This window comes from Leptodactylus fuscus, chromosome 5, assembly GCF_031893055.1.
Source record: "Leptodactylus fuscus isolate aLepFus1 chromosome 5, aLepFus1.hap2, whole genome shotgun sequence".
Taxonomy (NCBI): domain Eukaryota; kingdom Metazoa; phylum Chordata; class Amphibia; order Anura; family Leptodactylidae; genus Leptodactylus; species Leptodactylus fuscus.
The window spans coordinates 13510993-13534205 of record NC_134269.1 but is presented as its reverse complement, the minus strand read 5'-3'; the positions used below and the strand labels follow the sequence as shown (position 1 = coordinate 13534205).

At 44.6% G+C, this 23213-nt stretch overlaps 2 protein-coding genes across 2 annotated transcripts in view; both read right to left on the bottom strand.

Annotated features, from left to right (window-relative positions):
* The window catches only part of LOC142204424 (NXPE family member 3-like), a 28992-nt gene extending 24637 nt beyond the window's left edge, over positions 1–4355 (bottom strand). Inside the window, exon 1 of the mRNA XM_075275737.1 lies at positions 4240–4355. Within this exon, the coding sequence (XP_075131838.1) occupies positions 4240–4355 (116 nt within the window). The remainder of the gene's footprint in view (positions 1–4239) is intronic.
* Positions 4356–5583: 1228 nt separating this feature from the next.
* On the bottom strand, positions 5584–15196 carry LOC142204423 (NXPE family member 3-like). The gene is made up of 6 exons (XM_075275736.1): positions 15143–15196; positions 12771–13289; positions 10966–11186; positions 6737–6807; positions 6204–6419; positions 5584–6122 (listed from the first exon to the last, which is right to left on the bottom strand). Exons 1-6 carry the CDS (start codon positions 15194–15196, stop codon positions 5590–5592), a joined length of 1614 nt encoding a protein of 537 aa, XP_075131837.1. The 3' UTR covers positions 5584–5589.
* Positions 15197–23213: the final 8017 nt, after the last annotated feature.

Genomic DNA, 23213 nt, shown 5'->3' with positions numbered 1-23213 from the left:
TCTGCTCACACTGTATACGTGGCCTTGGATGTGATTGTCAAAGTCAAATCTGCTCTCCGTGTTGTTGCAGGTTAATTTTTAGCATGTCGGTATCCGAAGAGTTAACACGACTAATTTTTTTCCTCTTTGAGGCTTTGGATAGGTTTTAGGACCGCAAGGATGAAGTTATTAGTATACGGTTAGTTTTAATATGGAATTGTTCATTGTAATAAATTGTGTTTTATAAAAAGGAATAAAGAAATGAAACGAAGGATGAAGAAATAAAACTAATAAAAAACACATATAAGGAGACGGCCTCGTGGACTCTCTCCAGACGTTCTATGTAAAACCTCACAAGGAAGGAGGTAAAATGGGCTCATAGGGTCTGTATGGTCACCGTGTGAGGTCCTCCACCAATCCCAGCCATGTGAGCGGCTTTATAGCGGAGGTCAGACATCATAATGGGCACAGGGTAGACCCCCATTATAGTTGATGGGGTCCGTTGATGTCTGTCATTTAACAGAACACCCACAAATATGGACCGGCCCCCTCAGAAGAACGGGCAGAAATCAGCACTCACCCAAGTGAATACAACAAAAGACTTTATTGGCACAACGCGTTTCGAGCCATTCTGGCCCTTTCTCAGATATTTTGGGCTCCCCGGTCAAGGATGAAGATCGAGGTTGTTGTTCCACATTGTCCTGTCCCCGGCATTCTGGTGTCAGCTAGCGCTGTCCATTCAGGCATGGGGTGTGAAGTCCTACTTCTCAGTGGCCACAGAAAGGGCCCAGTGACGTATGTGAGAATGGCGACAAACCTCTGGTGGTGACTTCAAGTCCTTTAGTCAGTTTTTATTCACATGCTAATGAGCTTCTTGCCAGCACCGCCTCGATCTTCATCCTTGACCAGGGAGCCCAAAATATCTGGGGGCAACGAGAACCGAAAGGTTAATTTCATGCACTTGAGAAAGAGCCAGAATGGCTCGAAACTAGAGATGAGCGAACACTAAAATGTTCGAGGTTCGAAATTCGATTCGAACAGCCGCTCACTGTTCGTGTGTTCGAATGGGTTTCGAACCCCATTATAGTCTATGGGGAACATAAACTCGTTAAGGGGGAAACCCAAATTCGTGTCTGGAGGGTCACCAAGTCCACTATGACACCCCAGGAAATGATACCAACACCCTGGAATGACACTGGGACAGCAGGGGAAGCATGTCTGGGGGCATAAAAGTCACTTTATTTCATGGAAATCCCTGTCAGTTTGCGATTTTCGCAAGCTAACTTTTCCCCATAGAAATGCATTGGCCAGTGCTGATTGGCCAGAGTACGGAACTCGACCAATCAGCGCTGGCTCTGCTGGAGGAGGCGGAGTCTAAGATCGCTCCACACCAGTCTCCATTCAGGTCCGACCTTAGACTCCGCCTCCTCCGGCAGAGCCAGCGCTGATTGGCCGAAGGCTGGCCAATGCATTCCTATGCGAATGCAGAGACTTAGCAGTGCTGAGTCAGTTTTGCTCAACTACACATCTGATGCACACTCGGCACTGCTACATCAGATGTAGCAATCTGATGTAGCAGAGCCGAGGGTGCACTAGAACCCCTGTGCAAACTCAGTTCACGCTAATAGAATGCATTGGCCAGCGCTGATTGGCCAATGCATTCTATTAGCCCGATGAAGTAGAGCTGAATGTGTGTGTTAAGCACACACATTCAGCACTGCTTCATCACGCCAATACAATGCATTAGCCAGTGCTGATTGGCCAGAGTACGGAATTCGGCCAATCAGCGCTGGCTCTGCTGGAGGAGGCGGAGTCTAAGGTCGGACCTGAATGGAGACTGGTGTGGAGCGATCTTAGACTCCGCCTCCTCCAGCAGAGCCAGCGCTGATTGGCCGAATTCCGTACTCTGGCCAATCAGCGCTGGCCAATGCATTCTATTAGCTTGATGAAGCAGAGTGTGCACAAGGGTTCAAGCGCACCCTCGGCTCTGATGTAGCAGAGCCGAGGGTGCACAAGGGTTCAAGTGCACCCTCGACTCTCCTACATCAGAGCCGAGGGTGCGCTTGAACCCTTGTGCAGCCTCAGCTCTGCTACATCAGAGCCGAGGGTGCGCTTGAACCCTTGTGCACACTCTGCTTCATCAAGCTAATAGAATGCATTGGCCAGCGCTGATTGGCCAGAGTACGGAATTCGGCCAATCAGCGCTGGCCAATGCATCCCTATGGGAAAAAGTTTATCTCACAAAAATCATAATTACACACCCGATAGAGCCCCAAAAAGTTATTTTTAATAACATTCCCCCCTAAATAAAGGTTATCCCTAGCTATCCCTGCCTGTACAGCTATCCCTGTCTCATAGTCACAAAGTTCACATTCTCATATGACCCGGATTTGAAATCCACTATTCGTCTAAAATGGAGGTCACCTGATTTCGGCAGCCAATGACTTTTTCCAATTTTTTTCAATGCCCCCAGTGTCGTAGTTCCTGTCCCACCTCCCCTGCTCTGTTATTGGTGCAAAAAAGGCACCAGGGAAGGTGGGAGGGGAATCGAATTTTGGCGCACTTTACCACGCGGTGTTCGATTCGATTCGAACATGGCGAACACCCTGATATCCGATCGAACATGTGTTCGATAGAACACTGTTCGCTCATCTCTACTCGAAACGCGTTGTGCCAATAAAGTCTTTGGTTGTATGCACTTGGGTGAGCGCTGATTTCTGCCTGTTCTTCTGAGGGGGCCGGTCCATATTTGTGGTTGTCTTGATGTCTCTGGGACGTATACTTCAGCTGCTGCCCTGCCATTTACATTCCGTTTGACATACTTCTGAGGTTGTTGGGTTCCACACAACCTTGGCAGGTGAGCAACCATTTTTGCTTACCTTTTGATTGACCCCTGTGCTAAAATACTACACTAGGGTCGGCTCAGTGCCTTTTTTTCTCTCTTTTGTTATTCAACAGATTCATCTTTAGCATCCATTCCATGTTGTTGTTGTTCCTGTAGTTTCTGGATAGAGGTGAGCGAACTAACATTTTGTGGATTCCTCACCAATGAATCGTTATTATACGCTGGAGTCTCTTCAGACCACAGAATATAATAATCAAAGGACCAGGAGAGGTGCAGAAATGTAATGAACATTGAAAATCACCCTCCCCTCTCCTGTGCTCCACAGAATATAATAATCAAAGGACCAGGAGAGGTGCAGAAATGTAATGAACATTGAAAATCACCCTCCCCTCTCCTGTGCTCCATCATGGTCTTCTTCATGACCCTGCTTCATCCTCAAATCAGACACAGGACCATTGAGTGGACTTTGAAAGAGAATGCAACACACTAGCTGAAGTGGAAGACTGTCCTCGCCAGAGAGATGCCGACTGTGGATGGGAAGGTCCATCAAGCTCATCCTCAGCTCTCAGTTGATGTTCTTCAGGAATCATACTTCCACTATCTGGATGCTGTTCACATCACTTTGTTCTGCTTGTAGTAAGGTTACGTGCACATACATCAATATCAGTTTGTTTGTCCTTTAGGTTGTTACAACTGATACAAAAATGCATCAGTTGACTTTTTCACAAATTTTTACTCTAAACCACAGATATTCTCCCTCTCATTTATTACACGTGACTAAACTCTCCTATTCCTAAGATTTTCTATTCTCTATTGCTTTGCAAGTTTATCATAACCCAATGTCCTTTATCATGTAGTGAGAGGAATCACAGCCCCTCCCCTACATCAACTCCTTCACACTAAAGGCATATTTTGATTTTCCTTTTTGACTCCCCACGTTCCAAACCCCATAATTTTTTTTTTATTTTTCTGTGCACAGAGCCATATGAGGGCTTAATGTGTGCGGGACAAATTGTTCTTCATAATGGTGTAATGGAGAGCAGGTGATAATATACGCAGTAACTGCAACGATATAGCACAGTTTAATAAAGAAAGGAGGGGAGGGGAATGAGAGTAGGAGAGAAGGTAAGAAATAAGTATACAGTAGCTAAGAAAAATGTATAACTTCAATATAACAGTGCACACAACAGATTGTGGTAGTTACCCCTCTAGTGTCCTTAGTTAGACCCTGCATGCATTGACTAGGAGAGGCCTCTCTTAAAGTAAGTCAGTAACACGGTGCACCGTATCAATCTTCCAGGCAGGGGCCAGCTTTGTCTTCCAGGCAGGAGCCTGCTTTGTCTTCCAGCACACAAGGCTGCTTTAAAGCTTGATCAAGCTGTATGGCCCCTCACTCTACTCACACTCCCACGTACCTTTGTTTACAAGTTGAAACAAGGCAGGAATACTGAAGTCTCTCAGGGTCCTTGTTTATTAAAGGAAAGTCCTTAGTGGGCACAGCTATCTGCAGCAGGACCTCTCTGCATGACATGTGTCTTCTTCTGCTCTCAGCTTCCTGTGTTCACACTCTTTTCCTCCCTGGAACATACTATTTTTCTCTGATCTGTAGGGGAGGTTCTTTTGTGCAATTTTTAGTCTTTCGGCAGTAGATGGCAGCAGAAGATCAGACAAATGATACAGTTATTCCATAAGCCCCTTACAATGGCACCATTTATTATTCTGTACAATGAACTGGGAAGCTGGGAAAAAAAATTCTGAATTGTGTGGAATTAGAGAAAAAATGCATTTGTGCAACTTTCTCACGAGCTTCATTTTTTTTTTTTACAGCATTCACTCTGCAGCCACAATGACATGTCACTTGTGTTCTATGTTTCGGTATGATTTTGGGAATACCACATTTATAGAGTTTAATTTACATTTTAACTGCTTAATAAAAATCCAAAATTTTGCAAAAAAAATTAAAAATTCTTATAGTTGCAAGATTCTGACAACCTGTAACTTGGCACTTTTCAGAAGTTTTTAGACCGAGCCCTAGAAATACCTTATGTGTATGTTTCATAGTATTTTTCTACTTTTTTATGTCTTTTTGGAAAAGGGGTGAATTGAATTTTGAAATTTTTTTATTTTTTTTTACATTTTTATTTATTTTTATTTTTTTAAACTGTAAATTTTTAAACCTTCTAAGAGTCTTGAACCCCAGGGGGTCTGATCACTAATGCATTGCAAAATACTGTAATTTGTATGACAGGTTGCATAAAGTAGCCTTTTATACAAATGAATGCAAGACAAGCCTGGAAGCCCAAAATCCTACCCAAAATGGTGGTGTCCCGAACCAGAAGAGACCTAGTGGCTATGGCGGGTACTGAACTTCTTAGCAGCTGCTATATTTAAATACCTGATATGTCGGGGAGGGGTTAACGCAAAGACTCGTGCACATTATATACTTGTGCACTAGAAGGCGTCCACCTACCACTATCTATTGACTGGTAAGCTGTCAGCTGATGTCAGATGGTGCTAGAGCATCGCACTGACTAAACATGTCTCTTCTATATATTCATAGTATAGCGGCAGTCAAGTTTGTAAAGAATCAGTTCACTCAATACTAGTGGTCTCCAAACTTCTAGCTCATGAAATAATGACCTCCATTCAAGAAGACATTGACCCACCAACTCTTTCTAGGGAGACTTGACATGATTACACCATAAAACATCACCTGCTCCTACTAAGACATAGGATTGGAATAGCACTGGAAAGTGTCCTCTCAGTCATCTTGAACATATATAAGACAACATAAGGTCCACCTCGTTCTTGATGACTGGGGGTCCTGGGTGGATGCTGTCAGGAAGATAGTGGCAAGAGGTCATGTCCCAGACATCCAGGATTATCACCCCCATACCCTTGAACATTGCCCTCAGTAAGATGTCCAGCTGGAGAGACAACCAGTCACTGCCAAATATTGACTTATAACCCGTATTGGCTGATTTGATGATCACCGTTGTCTCTGGACTCCGAAAAAGCAGATTGGAGACGGCCTCACGGACTCTCTCCAGACGTTCTAAGTAAACCATCACTGGGAAGGAGGTAAAATGAGCCCATAGGGTCAACACGATCACCGTGTGAGGTCCTCCACCAATCCCAGCCAGGTGAGCTACTTCATAGTGAAGATCGGACATCTTAGTCTTAGTGGTCCTTAGAGGTAATCCATGAGCACGCCATCTCATGACCAGACCAGCATTGGCTTCTACAGCTATCAGAGGTCCTGACGGGTAGTTCGCATGTAAGTCTATCCTCTTGAGGCCTACAGAAGAAAAGAAAAACTTCGTTATTTTACACATATGACTGCTTTATACACATCCAGACAGTAAGATTAACTTCTTACTTGGAATAAACCTCTCCAGATATTCAAACCACTGGCGTAGAGTTGAGTCTCCGATCATGTGGATGTCTTTCCCTCTTAGGCAAGTGAGAGCATCCCCAGGCTGAGGAAAGTGGCGGCCCAAACATGTGATCGATGTCCAGCGATCAGCATAATAGAACCCGGAGGGCTGCCGAGATTTCTGGTCACGACTGCAGGTGGAGAGGTTGGAGGTGAGTCCTACAAGACAAGGAGTGATGACCAATGAGAACTGAGAAAGGTAAGTTTACTTAAGATCACAACTTACCTGCACATCTGGCAGTCGTGTACTGTCTATAGAACTGCACCTCTACTGGCTACCCACAGACCATTGTAGACTATAATGGAGTTTTCATACTGAATGTGGCGGAGAAAAAAGTCTTCCCTGTAGGATTTTCCTCTCTAAAGATTTCTGGCAGTTTCCAATGGAGACTCAAATGTGGACTAGGCCCCAGACCCGAGCAACACCCTTTACACTACTTACGCCAACACACCCGTACAATGTGTACAACTCTTACCTACTGAGCTGTTGTCAGACATGACATGGATTGTAGGTACTGAACCAGCAATAATCTTGTTGGTGACAGAGCTGTAAGAGAACAATAAGGGTTATATATTACGGAATTAAACTAGGAACATTATAATGCAGGGTGTAGAGGTAGTTGAAGGGCAGTTGTATTATATGGTGGCCTTAGAAGAATGGCCGTCCCTGTGAGGGATGTTCACTGATGAGTATAGTGGTTTGGCTTTGCGGCCCATGGCATAGTATCAAGGGCTGAACATTGGTTTTCCACCATATTTATTGCCACGGCCAGTGGCGCAACTACTGAAGTAGCAGGTGTAGCAGTTGCCACAGGGCCCGGGACATTAGCGGCCTGGCGACAGCCGCTACTCCTGCTGTTTTTTTTTTTGTTTTTTTTTAATAGGCCGTTACCGACTGGAGACTGGAGACCCCTGAATATAATGATTGGAGGCCCAGGAGAGGTAAGGGAACCTAACAAACAGTGTTACTTACCTCTCCACGCTCCAGACAGGCATCGGGCCTAGTTGTCTGACGTCCCTGACATCACTTGACCGGGACATGCATCCCGGGTCATGTGAAGTACGTAAGTCATTAAGGATGACCGACACCACTGAAGACTGCAGCGGAGCCAGAGATAGGAAAGTAACAATAGTTTTTTATGTTTGTATCCCTCCGGGTCTCCGATTATTATACTCTGGGGTCTGAAAAGACCCCAGAGTATAATACCGTATATACTCGAGTACAAGCCCCCCTCAGCTTATACTCGAGTCAGCAAAAAAAAGAAAAAAAAATATTATTTTTTTTATTTGGGGGGGGGGGGGGGGCACCATATCAATGTATAAAATCTCCCATAAAATAGTGCAAAAAAGAATAGTTAAGAAAAATAAAAGTTGTAAATCCCTCCTTTCCCTAGAATACATATAAAAGTAGAAAATGACTGTGAACCACATACACATTAGGTATCCCTGAGTCTGAGAGTGCCCGGTCTACTGAATATAGGGCAGGGGTAGGGAACGTACGGCTCTCCAGCTGTTGCAAAACTACAACTCCCAGCATGCATACTGGCTCTACTGTTCTGGGAACTCCCATGGAAGTGAATGGAGCATGCTGGGAGTTGTAGTTTCACAGCAGCTGGAGAGCCAAAGGTTCCCTACCCCTGATATAGGGGATCTGCAGTGCTCCTGTTCCGCCAGGAAGGGGTTAAAAGGAGCACTGCAGATACCTTATATTCAGCCAGACTGAAATCAAAGTGGGGGAAGAAAAACCAGTCCTCAAGCTCAGGGAAGGGGCAGACAGACAACCAAAACACCCCCTCCCCTTCCCCAGCAACTACTGCACCCAAAAACTCCGACCATTTTAATTTTTGAAATTTTTCAGTAGCTGCTGCATTTCCCCACCTCGGCTTATACTCGAGTCAATAAGTTTTCCCAGTTTTTTGTAGTAAAATTAGGAGCCTCGGCTTATATACGAGTCGGCTTATACTCGAGTATATACGGTAGTTGTTCATGGGTGTTCATTATGGAGCAGTAATAGTGTGTGCAGGGGCCACTATGGGGCATAATACTGTGTGCAGGGGCCACTATGGGGCAATAATAGTGTGTGCAGGGGCCACTATGGGGCATAATACTGTGTGCAGGGGCCACTATCGGACATAATACTGTGTACTGGGGTCACTATGGGACATAATACTGTGTGCAGGGGCCACTATGGGGCATAATACTGTGTGCAGGGGCCACTATGGGGCATAATACTGTGTGCAGGGGCCACTATGGGGCAATAATAGTGTGTGCAGGGGCCACTATGGGGCATAATACTGTGTGCAGGGGCCACTATCGGACATAATACTGTGTACTGGGGTCACTATGGGACATAATACTGTGTGCAGGGGCCACTATGGGGCATAATACTGTGTGCAGGGGCCACTATGGGGCATAATACTGTGTGCAGGGGCCACTTTGGGGCATAATACTGTGTGCAGGGGCCACTATGGGGCATAATACTGTGTGCAGGGGCCACTATGGAACATAATACTGAGTGCAGAGGCCACTATGGGGCAAAATACTGTGTACAGGGGCCACTATGGGCATAATACTGTGTGCAGGGGCTGCTATGAGGCATAATACTGTATACAGGGGCCACTATGGGACATAATACTGTGTGCAAGGGCCACTATGGAGAATAATACTGTGTGCAGGGGCCACTATGGGAGATAATACTGTGTGCAGGGGCCACTATGGGACATAATACTGTGTGCAAGGGCCACTATGGAGAATAATACTGTCTATAGGGGCCACTATGGGAGATAATACTGTGTGCAGGGGCCACTATGGAGCATAATACTGTGTGCAGGGGCCACTATGGGACATAATACTGTGTGCAGGGGCCACTATGGGGTATAATACTGTGTGCAGGGGCCACTATGGGACATAATACTGTGTGCAGGGGCCACTATGGGGGATAATACTGTGTGCAGGGGCCACTATGGGGGATAATACTGTGTGCAGGGACCACTATGGGGGATAATACTGTGTGCAGGGGCCACTATGGAGCATAATACTGTGTGCAGGGGCCACTATGGGACATAATACTGTGTGCAGGGGCCACTATGGAGCATAATACTGTGTGCAGGGGCCACTATGGGACATAATACTGTGTGCAGGGGCCACTATGGGACATAATACTGTGTGCAGGGGCCACTATGGGGGATAATACTGTGTGCAGGGGCCACTATGGGGGATAATACTGTGTGCAGGGGCCACTATGGAGCATAATACTGTGTGCAGGGGCCACTATGGGACATAATACTGTGTGCAGGGGCCACTATGGAACATAATACTGTGTGCAGGGGCCACTATGGGAGATAATACTGTGTGCAGGGGCCACTATGGGACATAATACTGTGTGCAGGGGCCACTATGGGGTATAATACTGTGTGCAGGGGCCACTATGGGACATAATACTGTGTGCAAGGGCCACTATGGAGAATAATACTGTCTATAGGGGCCACTATGGGAGATAATACTGTGTGCAAGGGCCACTATGGGGCATAATACTGTGTGCAGGGGCCACTATGGAGAATAATACTGTCTATAGGGGCCACTATGGGAGATAATACTGTGTGCAGGGGCCACTATGGGAGATAATACTGTGCACTGGGGTCACTATGGGACATTATACTGTGTGCAGGGACCATTATGGGGAATAATACTGTGTGCAGGGGCTGCTACAGGACATAATACTGTGTGCAGGGGCCACTATGGGGCATAATAGAGTGCGCAGGAATGCGGTGGGGGGGTCAGTCGGTCAACATCTTTGGTGTCGGTCAGGAAGGGGGGACCCCATGTCAAAAGTTTGCCATGGGGCCCCGCCATTCCTAGTTACGCCATTGGCCACGGCTGTAAACACTGTTTAGCCCCGGTGAATGGTGTTCATCAGGGTGCGGGAGGTTGTCATGGTTCAAGCTCAGAAATTGTTTTATGGTCCTATTTAAAAAAAAAATACCAAGGCATAAATGAGAAATTTTACCATTTCTGTATTAGAATTACACTTTCTGAACAGGGGATAATCATACACATCAGGGAGAGTGTGTGACTACATAGGCAGTACGGAGACTTACAAGTCATTCCTGCTCCGCTAGGGATTCTGGGTAAAAAATATGCAAATCTATTCTCCAGGATGTATTTAGGAGAACAGTGCATTCTGTATGCCGCCCTCTAGAGGACAGCCTCCTTAACATCATGCATGACTCAGTTAATAAGCCTACTATCATGATATAGATTTAATTGCCAAATTAGTATTTCTATTCCAAAAGGAACAGATTCCCAGCTATGGACAGCGCTGTTTCGGTCTTTTGGACCTCCTCAGCATAGCGCAGGGATACTGATTTGGCAGAGTGAGAGAGTATAGACCAGGGTCAGGGGATAATCGTACACATGAGGGAGAGTGTGTGCCTACATAGGCAGTCCAGGCTCTAGTACAAAAAAGAAAAAAAAATGGATCCTATACAGGAGCTCTATTCTGGATCACAGGGAACCCCCTCATTGATGTCCATACACATAATACGGCACATGTATGGGGGTTGACTTCACAAGAAACTCATTTAAGCCTTAAAATTATTTTTCTAAATCTTTGTTTCCATTTACCAAAACATAATGGAGCATTATATAACATACTATAAAACACCTGAGGGCACTATTATATTAGGATTATGTTACCTACACTCACTCGCTCAGTAGAGAGTCCTCCAACTGGTTGGTCACTTTGCGGTATCCACCTGTGGAGTGATAGAGCAAGGAGTAACACGGGAGCTTCTGTGGTCGCACACAAAGCCAGGTTTCTGCAGAGATGGGGTCCTTATATGTGCACACGTCATGTCCTGGCAACTCCAGGTTACACTCCATGACTTCATTGGTGCCATTAAACTGAAAATATCCATTAAAATAAACCTGAGAACAAGAGAATAAGACTTACCAAGGAGGAAAACATGAGAAGAATCTCATCTAAACTAAGAAGTCCTAGCAAATACAGGGTTTTATATTATAGTAGTTATATTCTTGTATATATAATGCACTATCATAGTACACTGAGTGGCCAAAAGTCACAAGAAGGCGAGTCCCAGTGCCGGTTTTGTCGGATATGACGCTCAAACAGTGTGATGCGATGCGGCCTATGGTGCTAGTGTCACCAGGATATCTGAGCAACTGATGCAGACAGGTGTCTCGTGAACATGGCAGCACATCGTGAGTTAAGTGACTTAGAACGTGGGATGATAATCGGTGCAAGACGCATGGGGGATAGCATTTTGGAGATTACCCGGGAATTTGGGTTTCTGAGATCAACAGAGTCTCAGGTGGACCTGCATATTGCAGAGATAACGCTGGCAGCTGTGTAAACCGGAGCACCGATCGGTCACGAGTGTTTGATGAACGGACGTCACCTCCACAGAGTTATAGAGGGCTCTCAACGGTCTACAGTGGGTTAAATCGCTGCCGATTTGAATGTGGGGCGCTAGGACCCCATTTCCACCAGGACTGTACACCAAGAACTGCACCGCATAGGCTTCAACAGTCGATGTCCGACCCGTACCCTTTGCTGACGCCGCAATACAGAGCTCAGAGACTGGCATAGGCCCACGACCATTGTCATTGGGCCATGGAACAGTGGTGGCATGTGGCATGGTCTGATGAATCATGGTTCCAGTTGTACAGAGCTGAGGGGTGTGTGAGAGTGTGGAATATGCCCCATGAGGCCATGCATCCTGCATGCCAACAGGGACGTGTCCAGGTGGGAGATGGCTCCGTCATGGTCTGGGCCATGTTCACATGGTTGCAATTGGGCCCCATTGCCCGGGTGCAGGGATTAATGACTGGTGCTCGATACATACAACTTATGACAGACCATCTGCACCCCTTTCTGGTATTGGAGTTACCTGATGGGGAAGCTGTGTACCAACTGGACAATGCAACGTCATCATTCGTTGGTGGCACGGGACTGACTTATTGAACACACCAGTGACCTCATGAACCTTGATTGGCCTGCCCGCTCCCCCGACCTCAACCCCATAGAGCATTTATGGGATGCTGTGGATACCGCTGTCCACTCCATGGACCCAGCGCTAACTACACAGGACTAATTGTGGGCTGCAGTGCAGACTGCGTGGATAAATATGCCTCTAGAACTCTTCTGACACCTCGTGGAGTCCATGCCTCATCGTCTTGCTGAAGTTATCAGGGCTCGCGAAGGGGTGACCCGCTATTAACGGCGCTTCCCATGACTTTTGGCCACTTAGTGTAGTTGTTCTGTAATACTGCACACTGTTTAGAAGAATAGACTCACAGCGGTTTTTGCTTCCTTCCCTCCATTTTCCTTGGCATTTCTTAGAGTGTCACACTCATTAGGAGGTTATGACAGCAATGTGGTTTCTGAACTTTATTCTGGTGCATTATGTGGTCATATTTACAATTTTTTCAAAATTTCTTGACATCTAAAATTATGACTTTGCTAATGTCCTCACTCTCTTTTCTTTTTACCTTTCCTGGTGAATCCTCGCGCTTCCTCTTCAGAACATCAACAGCTTCACTGGAGTGAATGAGTCTGATCTGGACTTGAGCTTGTCCTGGCCATGGAAGAAGGAATGTCACCAAGTAGCTTCCATTATTATAGCCCTTCACCTGTCCTGTCACTCCGGCTTTAAGAGCTGGTGAGTGAAGTTTGGCCCGAAAGAAGTCTCCACCATACTCTTTAGGTTGGCCATTGTGATCCCGAGCTGTGATGATCACTTCCACCTTCTCTCCAGTTTGATATACTTTCCGTGAATTCAACAAATGGTAACTAGACTTGGTAGGACTGGTGGAGAAGTTCAAGTGTTTGATAGCAGATGGAGGAACGGGCCAATCTATAAGTTGTAATAAATTTTTGAAATTGGGGTTAATGGTCCTTGGAGGGATTGCTGTGGTTTGGAGGGTGGTCATAGGAGGAGGTGGGAGCTTCTTAGGGATGGGTGGTCTATATTTCTGCACAGAATCTATAGTTAGGAACCTGAAAACAAGCTGAGAACAATATAAATCAGAAAATGTAGTAATAAAATCTAGTAAACAAAATTGCAATTTGCTTTGATCATAAATGAAGTTACAGATTCAGGTCTGGACTCATTGCTGCCACTTTAGAAGTCTCCAGGGCTTTCTCTCACCACCATTTTCTAGTGCTGACCTGAAGTGTGTTTTGGGTCATTGTCCTGCTGGAAGACCCATGACCTCTGAGGGTCATAATGCCATGCACACGGTCAAGCAGTCCAGTGCCAGAGACAGCAAAGCAATCCCAAGACATCAGGGAACCTCCGCCATGTCTGACTGTAGGGGGCGTCTTCTTTTCTTTGAAGGCCTCTTTTTTCCTGTAATCTCTATGTTGATGCTTTTTCCTACTTTTGTCTCCTCTGACCAGAGAACATTCTTCCAAAACGTTTTTGGCTTTCTCAGGTAAGTTTTGGCAAACTCCAGCCTGGCTTTTTTCTGTCTCTGGGTAAGAAGTGGGGTCTTCCTGGGTCTCCTACCATACAGTCCCTTCTCATTCAGACGCTGACGGATAGTACGGAGTGACACTGTTGTACCCTCAGACTGCAGGGCAGCTTGGACTTGTTTGGATGTTAGTCGAGGTTCTTTACCCACCATCCGCACAATCTTGCATTGAAATCTCTCATCAATTTTTCTTTTGCGTCCACATCTAGGGAGGTTAGCCACAGTGCCATGGGCTTTACACTTCTTGATGACACTGCGCACGGTAGACACAGGAACATTCAGGTCTTTGGAGATGGACTTGTAGCCTTGAGATTGCTCATGCTTCCTCACAATTTTGCTTCTCAAGTCCTCAGACAGTTCGTTGGTCTTCTTTCTTTTCTCCATGCTCAATGTGGTCACACAAGGACACAGGACAGAGGTGGAGTCAACTTTAATCCATTTCAACTGGCTGCAAGTGTGATTTAGTTATTGCCACCACCTGTTAGGTGCCTCAGGTAAGTAACAGGTGCTGTTAATTACACAAGTTAGAGAAGCATCACATGATTTTTAAAACAGGGCAATACTTTTGTCCACCCCCTTTTTTATGTTTGGTGTGGAATTATATCCAATTTGGATTTTTGACAATTCTTTTTGTGGTTTTCCATTGAAGACAAATTAAATGAAGATAATAATACCAAAGAATTTGTAATTGCAATCATTTTCTGGAAGAACATGAGTATTATCTGACAGAATTGCAGGGGTGCCAATACTTTTGGCCAACACTATAGGAGATAGATAGATAGATTTTATATAGATAGATAGGAGACAGATAGATAGATAGATAGATAGATAGATAGATAGATAGGAGATAGATAGATAGGAGATAGATAGATAGATATTATATAGATAGATAGGAGACCGATAGATAGATAGATAGATAGATAGATAGATAGATAGATAGATAGATAATAGATAGATAGGAGATAGATAGAGCCTGTAACATAGACACATATAACTATCTCTGTAATAAGAGAGCCATAAGTATCTCATACTCAAATAAATGACATGAATGTATCATACCCCTAATACCATAGGCATGCATAGTATATAAACAGCAAGAGGACAGCGCCCCCTAGAAATGAGGCACCATCCACACCGGCATCAACCCCCAAACCAGCACCCCCCATACACACACATATCACAGTATTCTCTACATACACCACAGCTTATTCCCGGAGTATTCCCCACACACTTATGAATTACACCCAGGGCTAAACACATAATCCTTATTGGACTGGGGTCCCTACTGGTAAATACAAGGAGGCCCCCAGCAACAAAGACCCCACCGGTGATACCGTAGGGTGGAGAAAGGGGCAAGATCCCCTAAATAATATTATCTATGTACTTACCACTCCTGTCCACACAACACCAAACGTCAGAGCGATCATCTGCTTCATGTTCATGATGAAGAATAAGTGCGCAGTGACCAGAGCGTCCTGTACAGCCCAGACACCACAGTAAAATATTATATGGGATGATATCATGTCTTAATAGAACAAAGGGCATCTGACATCTGAGTGACATTGTATACACCTCTGCAATCTCAACCAGGATGAAGAAGAAGTTGCGCTAGTAGAAAACTTTACTGCACAAACTAAATAAGTCATAAACCATGCACAGAATGTTTCTTAGGTATATGAGCGTCTACAATCAGAGGGTTATAGCCATAATTATTAAAGGGATTTTCTAGCCCCAAATTAATATTTCACACTAGCCTCTGCCCGCAATTTCGTCTGCGGGTTGCTGGTGTTGATGATCCGCCTACTCCAGCGTTTTGGCAGCTGTCAAGCTGGGGCCTGCCACTAAACTCGTTCCTCGCGCTGTGCCCGTGATTGTTCTGGCATCTCAGCAGCTCACTGGGAAGCCATATAATGAGTGAGTTGTTGGCGCCGATGATCCTCCTGCACTCCGCTTGGAGGTTTCCTTCATAGCTCTCGGTGTTTTAGAATTTTGCAACAAATTAGATTTTCTTTTTCCCGGCATGTTTAAATATCAAACAGCCAATTTGGATTAAAGGCGTTTTCCCATCCAGTGTGTCAGCACTGCCTGGACGAGATCAGATAATATGCAAATGCATGTACAGAATGGACTGAGAGTCAGCTGAATCTTTACATAAAGAGATAACAGACCTGGCGTTATCAGAACCTGAGATAAGCAGCTGCAGGAGCAGTGTAATATAGTATATGAACATAAATTCATAACAGTCGTGAAGCCATGTCATTTACCGGGATAAAAAGTAGCCTTTATGTTGATCGAAGTTACAAACTATCTATGTGCCAAATTTCATTCAAATCCGTTCAGCTGTTTTTGCGTGATTGAGGAACAAACAACCAAACACACAAACTTTCACATTTATAATAGTAGTAGGATCCACAGGATAGATCATCAGTATGTGACACCACAGACCCTGCACAGATCAGCTTGTGGATGGGGAACATATGCAGACAACTCACTTCAAGTACTAGGAACTGTACAGCTACCCCGTGCACTGCATAGTGGGGGATCCAGGAAAATGCTAGTGTATAGGGCCGATACTGGATACATCACCCATCCACTATAGCAGCTTCTGGAAACCAGAAGATGCTGCAATGGCTGATCTGTGCGGGGACCCCCACACATCCCATACTTATGTTCCATTAGAAAATTTGACATGTATTTATTTAATATTAGATACAACCCCTATAGCTACATACTAGTTCTATATGGTACCTACTAGGTGTCCTTGTTAGTAAAGGCAGTCCACCACCTCCACCAAGAATATGTAACCGCCACCATCAAGAGAATGCCAAGAGTGTACAAAGCAGGAATCAAGGCAAAAGGTGGCTACTTTGAAGAACCGAGAATATAAGACAGATTGTCAGTTGTGGTCACACTTTTTTATTAAGTCTTTAATTCCACATGTGTTACATCTGAGTTTTGATGCCTTCAGTGTGAACCTACAATTGTCATAGTCATGGAAATACAGAAAACTCATTTCTGTATTTATGTATTCTTGATGACTGGGGGTCCTGGGTGGATGTTGTCAGGAAGATAGTGGCAGGAGGTCATGTCCCAGACATCCAGGATTATCACCCCCATACCCTTGAACATTGCCCTCAGTAAGATGTCCAGCTGGAGAGACAACCAGTCACTGTCATATAATGATTTATAACCCGTATTGGCTGATTTGATGATCACCGTTGTCTCTGGGCTTCGAAACAGCAGATTGGAGACGGCCTCATGGACTCTCTCCAGATGTTCGATGTAAAACCTCACAATGGAAAGAGGTAAAATGAGCCCATAGGGTCAGCACGATCACCATGTGAGGTCCTCCACCAATCCCAGCCAGGTGAGTTACTTTATAGTGGTGGTCGGACATCTTAGTATTAGTGGACCTCGGAGGTAATCCATGGTGACGCCATCTCATAACCAGGCCAGCATTGAGTTCTACAGCTATCAGAGGTCCTGACTGGTAGTTCACATGTAAGTCTACCCTCTTGAGGCCCTTTTGTTTTTTTTTGTATTCCTATCCTTAAATTTGATTGGTGACTACAGGCTGATAGCTAGCACCCGCATGGATCAGCTGTTCAGGGCTGATCTGCACACAGTCAGAAAAAGATAGCCCGGCCCATGTATGATGGTTGGACGCCATTACTGCAACTCAACTCTTATTGATGTTATACGCCCACATTATACAATGTACGTAACTACCTGGTTCCAGCTCCCTGCACTGTATAGTATGGGAGTAGCATTACTAGGAGCTGTGCATGCACCCCAGCTGTGTGGGGTTCATGTCTCAAACCAATGAGCTGTCCTGTGGATAAGATATCAGTATAAAAAATCTTTTTGGGGTCAGAAAGCCCCTCTAATTGATCTGATGTTTATTAGGATATGAGTAATGTGTAGTGCACAGCTATAGTCTTGGCATCACTATGTAGTGTAATGGATGTAGTCACAGTGTGGGGGTCATGTACTATCTGAGCCTTGTATAGCGGTATTATTGGTATCAGTGATCTATATTTGATGCGTATTGTTTGCTAGTTGTCTCTATAGTGATAATAATTCTCCCAGTATAGCGGTACACACACAGTGATTTCACAACTATATACCGTATATACGTTTACAATTTTTTTGTTATACTAATCATTTCAGACTATATCAATGCCCCTGGAAGTGCAGCACTGACTTGAAATTAAAGGGATTCTATCATTAAAATGACATTTTTTCTCAATCAGACGTAGGAAGAGCCTTAAAGGCTATTCTTCTCCTACCTTTAGATGTCTTCTCCGCGCCGCCGTTCGGTAGAAATCCCGGTTTCCGTCTGTATGCAAATGAGTTCTCTTGCAGCACTGGAGGCGTCCCCAGCGCTGAAACACCACTGGGGGCATCTCCAATGCTGAAAAGTCCCAAAAAGGGTAGTAGTGTGGTACCATTAGGGAGGGCATTGTGCAGTGTATGGAGGGAATACAGTGGTGCAGCGCATAGAGGTCAGACAGCGGTGCAGTGCATAGAGGGGAGACAGTGGTGCAGCGCGTAGAGGGCAGACAGTGGTGCAGCGCGTAGAGGGCAGACAGTGGTGTCATATCTGCAGTGAGGAAGGACTGTGCTGGGATCTAGTATTAGTATAGGGAATCTGAATATATTTAGGGGTTTGTTCCAGAGTCTTCTTATATCAGATATTAATATTAGGTATCTGAATATTTAGTTAGATCTGTTTATATAAGCCGAACACTTCAAAAAGCTACTCACATTTTTGCTGCTACCCAACACATCAGGTATCACCCTGTGAAGGGCTCTCTCAGGGTAGACTTTATAAGGGAGCATTCACACGGCGTTATGTCCCGCGAGATTTGGCACGTGTACGCCGCATGACCCTTTGCGTGCCTTATGCGGCGCTAGTTTGCGGCCATGAATAAATGCACGGCCGCAAACTAGCGCGGCGCATACGCTCCCCGCTCCCATTGAAATGAATGGGAGCGTGTACGGCACGCAAAGGGTCACGCGGCGTATACGTGCCAAATCTCGCGGGACGTAACGCCGTGTGAATGCTCCCTTAGACTCCTGACCTGAGCAGCACATTGATGTAGAGAACATGGATCTTGCACTGTGGCAGACACCATAAGACCAAGACCGGCCCGACTTTCCATAGCCACTGGCAGAAACCACTAGTAGCATCTCCTTTAAGGGGTACATGCAATTCTGTCTTATTATCCTGTACACATAATGGGTCAGTCTTACAAGGCCCACCCTATAGAACAGCTGCCCCATAATGGATTATTTCACTGCAGATTCTTCTGAAATGGGAGCGAGAAAAAAAAAAATGAAAAAAAACATTGAAATATCTTATAAATGAAATCTTTATTTAAAAACTGTCCAGGTATCAAATGAAACCGTATAACGTACCAGCATTTTTAAAAAATATATAGAAATTTTAAAACAGAATTATTAAATTACCGTACAAACAATGAAAACAAGATTGAGCTATTTACATGGAAATCTCAAATAAATATATAAATACGGAAATTAAATTAAACATTTGAAGAGATTGTTCACTTTTGGAAGCATGTGACCCCCTGTCCAGCCCGTAGGTATGTTTCCCATCCCCTGTACTAAACTCCTGCATGGACTGCAATAAACACCAGAAATATCGACAAGTCAAAAACGTACAAGTTACATTATGTTCGCGCTAGTGTCAGGGTGTCTGTTGTTCTAATCTATCAATGGACCAGAACAACGAGCCACAAATGGAGCCTACTGCCTATAATGGGGTCTGTTCTGTTTATCTAAAACCGACAGACGAAAAAGTATAGTGCTATATACAGTGGCCGTATCTTCTAGGTGACAGGCAACATTAAAGAAAGCCCCATACTCTAGTCACACCCAAAGCTGCACATAAAATCCTGCTGTCTGCTAGTTGGAGCATTTTAGTGTAATTTTTGTTTTTAAAGAAAACATCAAATTATTAAAAATGGTGGCACCTAATAATCATCTCATTAATTAGAAAACACCCCCCCACACACAAAAAAAAGTAGTGTGAACAAAACCTTAAAGGGATCCTATCATTTAAACTCAATTTTTTCTGCCTATCACGTAGGAATAGCCTTAAGAAAGGCTATTCTTCTCCTTCCTTTAGATGTCTTCTCTGCGCCGCCAGTTGGTATATAATCCGGTTCTCCTGCAGCACTGGGGGCGTAACCAGTGCTGCGAGAGAACTCTCCAGTGCCGCCTCCATCTTCTTCAGGAACGGGTCTTCTTCCGGCGGTGGCTTCAAACTTCTAGGCCATGGGCAGCCAACTGTGCATGCCTGCCGGCCACAAGAGGATGGCCACTTACAATACTGTGTAATCGGCCATATTCTTGTGGCCGGCGGGCATGTGCAGTCGGCTTTGCCCTAGGCCCGTGGCCTAGAAGTTTGAAGCCAACCCCTGGAAGAAGCATCAAGACCCCATTTCTGAAGAAGATGGAGGTAGCACTGGAGAGAGTTCTCACACAGCATTGGGGACGCCCCCAGTGCTGTTTAAGTGCTGGGGCCCGCCCCCAGTGCTGCAAGAGAACTCATTTGCATACCGGCGAAAAATAGGATTTTAACCGAACGCCAGTGCAGAGAAGACATCTAAAGGTAGGAGAAGACTAGCCATTCTTAAGGCTATTCCTATGTGATAGGCAGAAAAAAAATTTGAGTTTAAATGATAGGATCCCTTTAACTAACTAAAAAGTCATAGACAAAAGTATGTACAGTGCAGACTCTGCACCAGCAGGAGGCAGCAGCGAGATGTGAACCTCTGCAAACTGTGAACTAATAGACCAGCAGCTGAATTTGAACACAGCTCTGGATGTGACTAGAGTATAAAGCGGATTACAGACACAGGATTTTATTTAGGGTTTTGTGGGAGAGACCACCACAGCGCTAGTGTGCCAGGATCAAAAGGGGTATTCCCATCTAACACATTTATACTGTAGCCCATACATGTGCAATAAGTGTGGGCGCCTGTGGACAGGCCATACTACAGTATAATTCCCTTCATCCAGCATTGATCGGTATATGGAGCACATTTGTGCTGTACTTGGCCTCTCTCTGGCAGTCCCATAGTCTTTGAATGGACCAGAGTCCCCTGTTTTCACCATAGGCGGGGGTCCTAGTGGTCCTTTAAACATTACACATAGATTATATAGTATCTAGCTATAGACAGGGATATCGCATGAAATAGTTCCTAGTAGGTAATGGGGGAGACGGGAAAGGGCTTTATAACTTACAGTATATGAAGGTACATCCTAAAGCTGACGACCCCTTTACAATCTATCAATCCCTATAAAAATCCCTTAAAACATGTTCATTATAAAAATGGAATGTAACACTGGCACTAAAACGTCCATTTAGTAAAAGTGGAAGTGAATACCTTACAAATAGGACAACATCTATCCTCAGGTCCCTGGACAGAATACTGCTAGCGTCCTCTAAGCACACAAGTACTTGGCCACACATCTTAAAGAAGACCTTTCACCACGTCTAGCTATTTTCTTGCTTTAATCGTCGCTGCTCCACTGATTCGGGCGCAGATGGAATTCTCTCCTTCGCCCCAACGTTCCTGATCAATAAGTGAAGTCAGTTTTGGTTCCTCATAATTATCATTTCAGGGACCAAAACTGACTTCACTTATTGATCAGGAATGCTGGGGCGAGGGAGAGATTTCCAACTGTGCCCTTGACTCTCTAATGTCAAGTGGGCGGTGTCAAGCAGGAGCAGGTAAAGAGGCGCGAGTCTGAGCTCTGACTCTGATTGGTCATGTCCTCTTGCCTGCTTTTGCCTGACACCAACCACTTGATATTAGAGAATATATCAGGCACCAAAACTTCCAGCACTGACTGCTCAAGAATGGTGGGGGCTAGAGAAAAACTGTACAGGAATCGGCGGAGAGGGTGACTGCTAAAGCATGAGAAGAGGTGGAGTTGGTGAAAGGTCCTGTTTAAAGGGGTTTGCCACGTACACCTTATGAGAAGACTGTGGTTTTTAGTCAGTATATACCCTTTCTAACCAGACTGACATTGTGACTCTGTGCTGGAAGGTGTTATGTCTCTCCACGTACCCCATCTACATTAGTAATAAGATTTTTGTGACGACAGGGCTTTATGACCATCCTCATCCCCCTATACATTAGTAATCAGATTTTTGTGGCGGCGGGGCTTTATGACCATCCTCATCCCCCTATACAATAGTAATCACATTTTTGTGACAGGGGGGCTTTATGACCATCCTTATCCCCGTGTACATTAGTAATCAGATTTTTGTGTCGGCCGGGCTTTATGACCATCCTCATCCCCGTGTACATTAGTAATCAGATTTTTACAATTCAAACTGTAGGTGGAGAACCCCAGTAAAATAAACTGGATTTCATTTAAAGAAGCCGTACACTCATCTGTAGGGCGTTGCTATTACTTCTATATTGTGTGGTTGCAGATCCTGAGGTGTAACTTGAAGCTCCCGGGCCCCAATGCAAATTCTGTAATGGATTCCCAATTTAACATGGATTAGATATAATACTGTTGTCTTATTAGACTGTAAAATCTTTTGGCCACCATGCTCTAGGATTGCTACCTCTGCACCCCCTATTGCCTCACCCCCAATTAGACCCCGACAGATTTCTGGTCCTATTTATACTTACATTTATAATCCTGAATAATATAATAATAATAAATTGGTTATATAGTTACCCTAGACTCTTAGCGATATTAATCAATGGCCATTCAAGACCATCACAAATATCAATATTTATTCTTTCATCACCGTAGACCACCAGGGATACTAGAAGACTTCCAAGAATACTAGGTATTAAACAGGGATTTGCTCAAGACGTTCAGTTACAATAGGTATTAGCCAAGAAACCAATCTAGAATACCAGGCATACTAAGTATAAACCAGAAAAGTACTCTAGACCACCAGGTATTAACTGGAAAAATACTCTAAACTGAAAATCATACTGGGTATTAACCAAGAAACTGCTCAAGGCTACCACTTATATTAGTTATTAAACGGGAAACCACTCTAGACCACCAAGCATGGTAAGTATTCACCAGAAAACCACTCTAGACCACAACGGATACAAAGTATTAACTGGAAAACCAATGTAGACCACCAGGGATACTTGGTATTAAACCCACAAACCATTCTAGACCACCAAGGATACTAAGCATTAACCATAAATCCAGTCTAGATATCCAGGGATACTAGTATTAACCAGCAAACTACTCTTGACCTCCAAGGATATTCAATATTAACTGGGAAACCATAGTAGGCTATCAAGAATATTAGGTATTAACCAGAAAACCACTACTAGTCCACCAGGGATACTAGGTATTAACCTGGCAACTACTCTTGACCATGAAAGATTCTAATTATAAACCAGAAAACCAATACAGACCAACATGAGACCACTCTAGCTCACC

What these genes read in the sequence shown, in the direction of transcription:
- LOC142204423 (XM_075275736.1), bottom strand. Translation starts at nt 15,196, where the DNA reads ATGAACATGAAGCAGATGATCGCTCTGACGTTTGGTGTTGTGTGGACA. An exon ending in GCGAGGATTCACCAGGAAAG is followed by an intron (nt 11,187 to 12,770) that starts GTAAAAAGAAAA and finishes TCTTGTTCTCAG; the next exon opens with GTTTATTTTAATGGATATTT. An exon ending in TCTGGAGAGGTTTATTCCAA is followed by an intron (nt 6,123 to 6,203) that starts GTAAGAAGTTAA and finishes TTTCTTCTGTAG; the next exon opens with GCCTCAAGAGGATAGACTTA.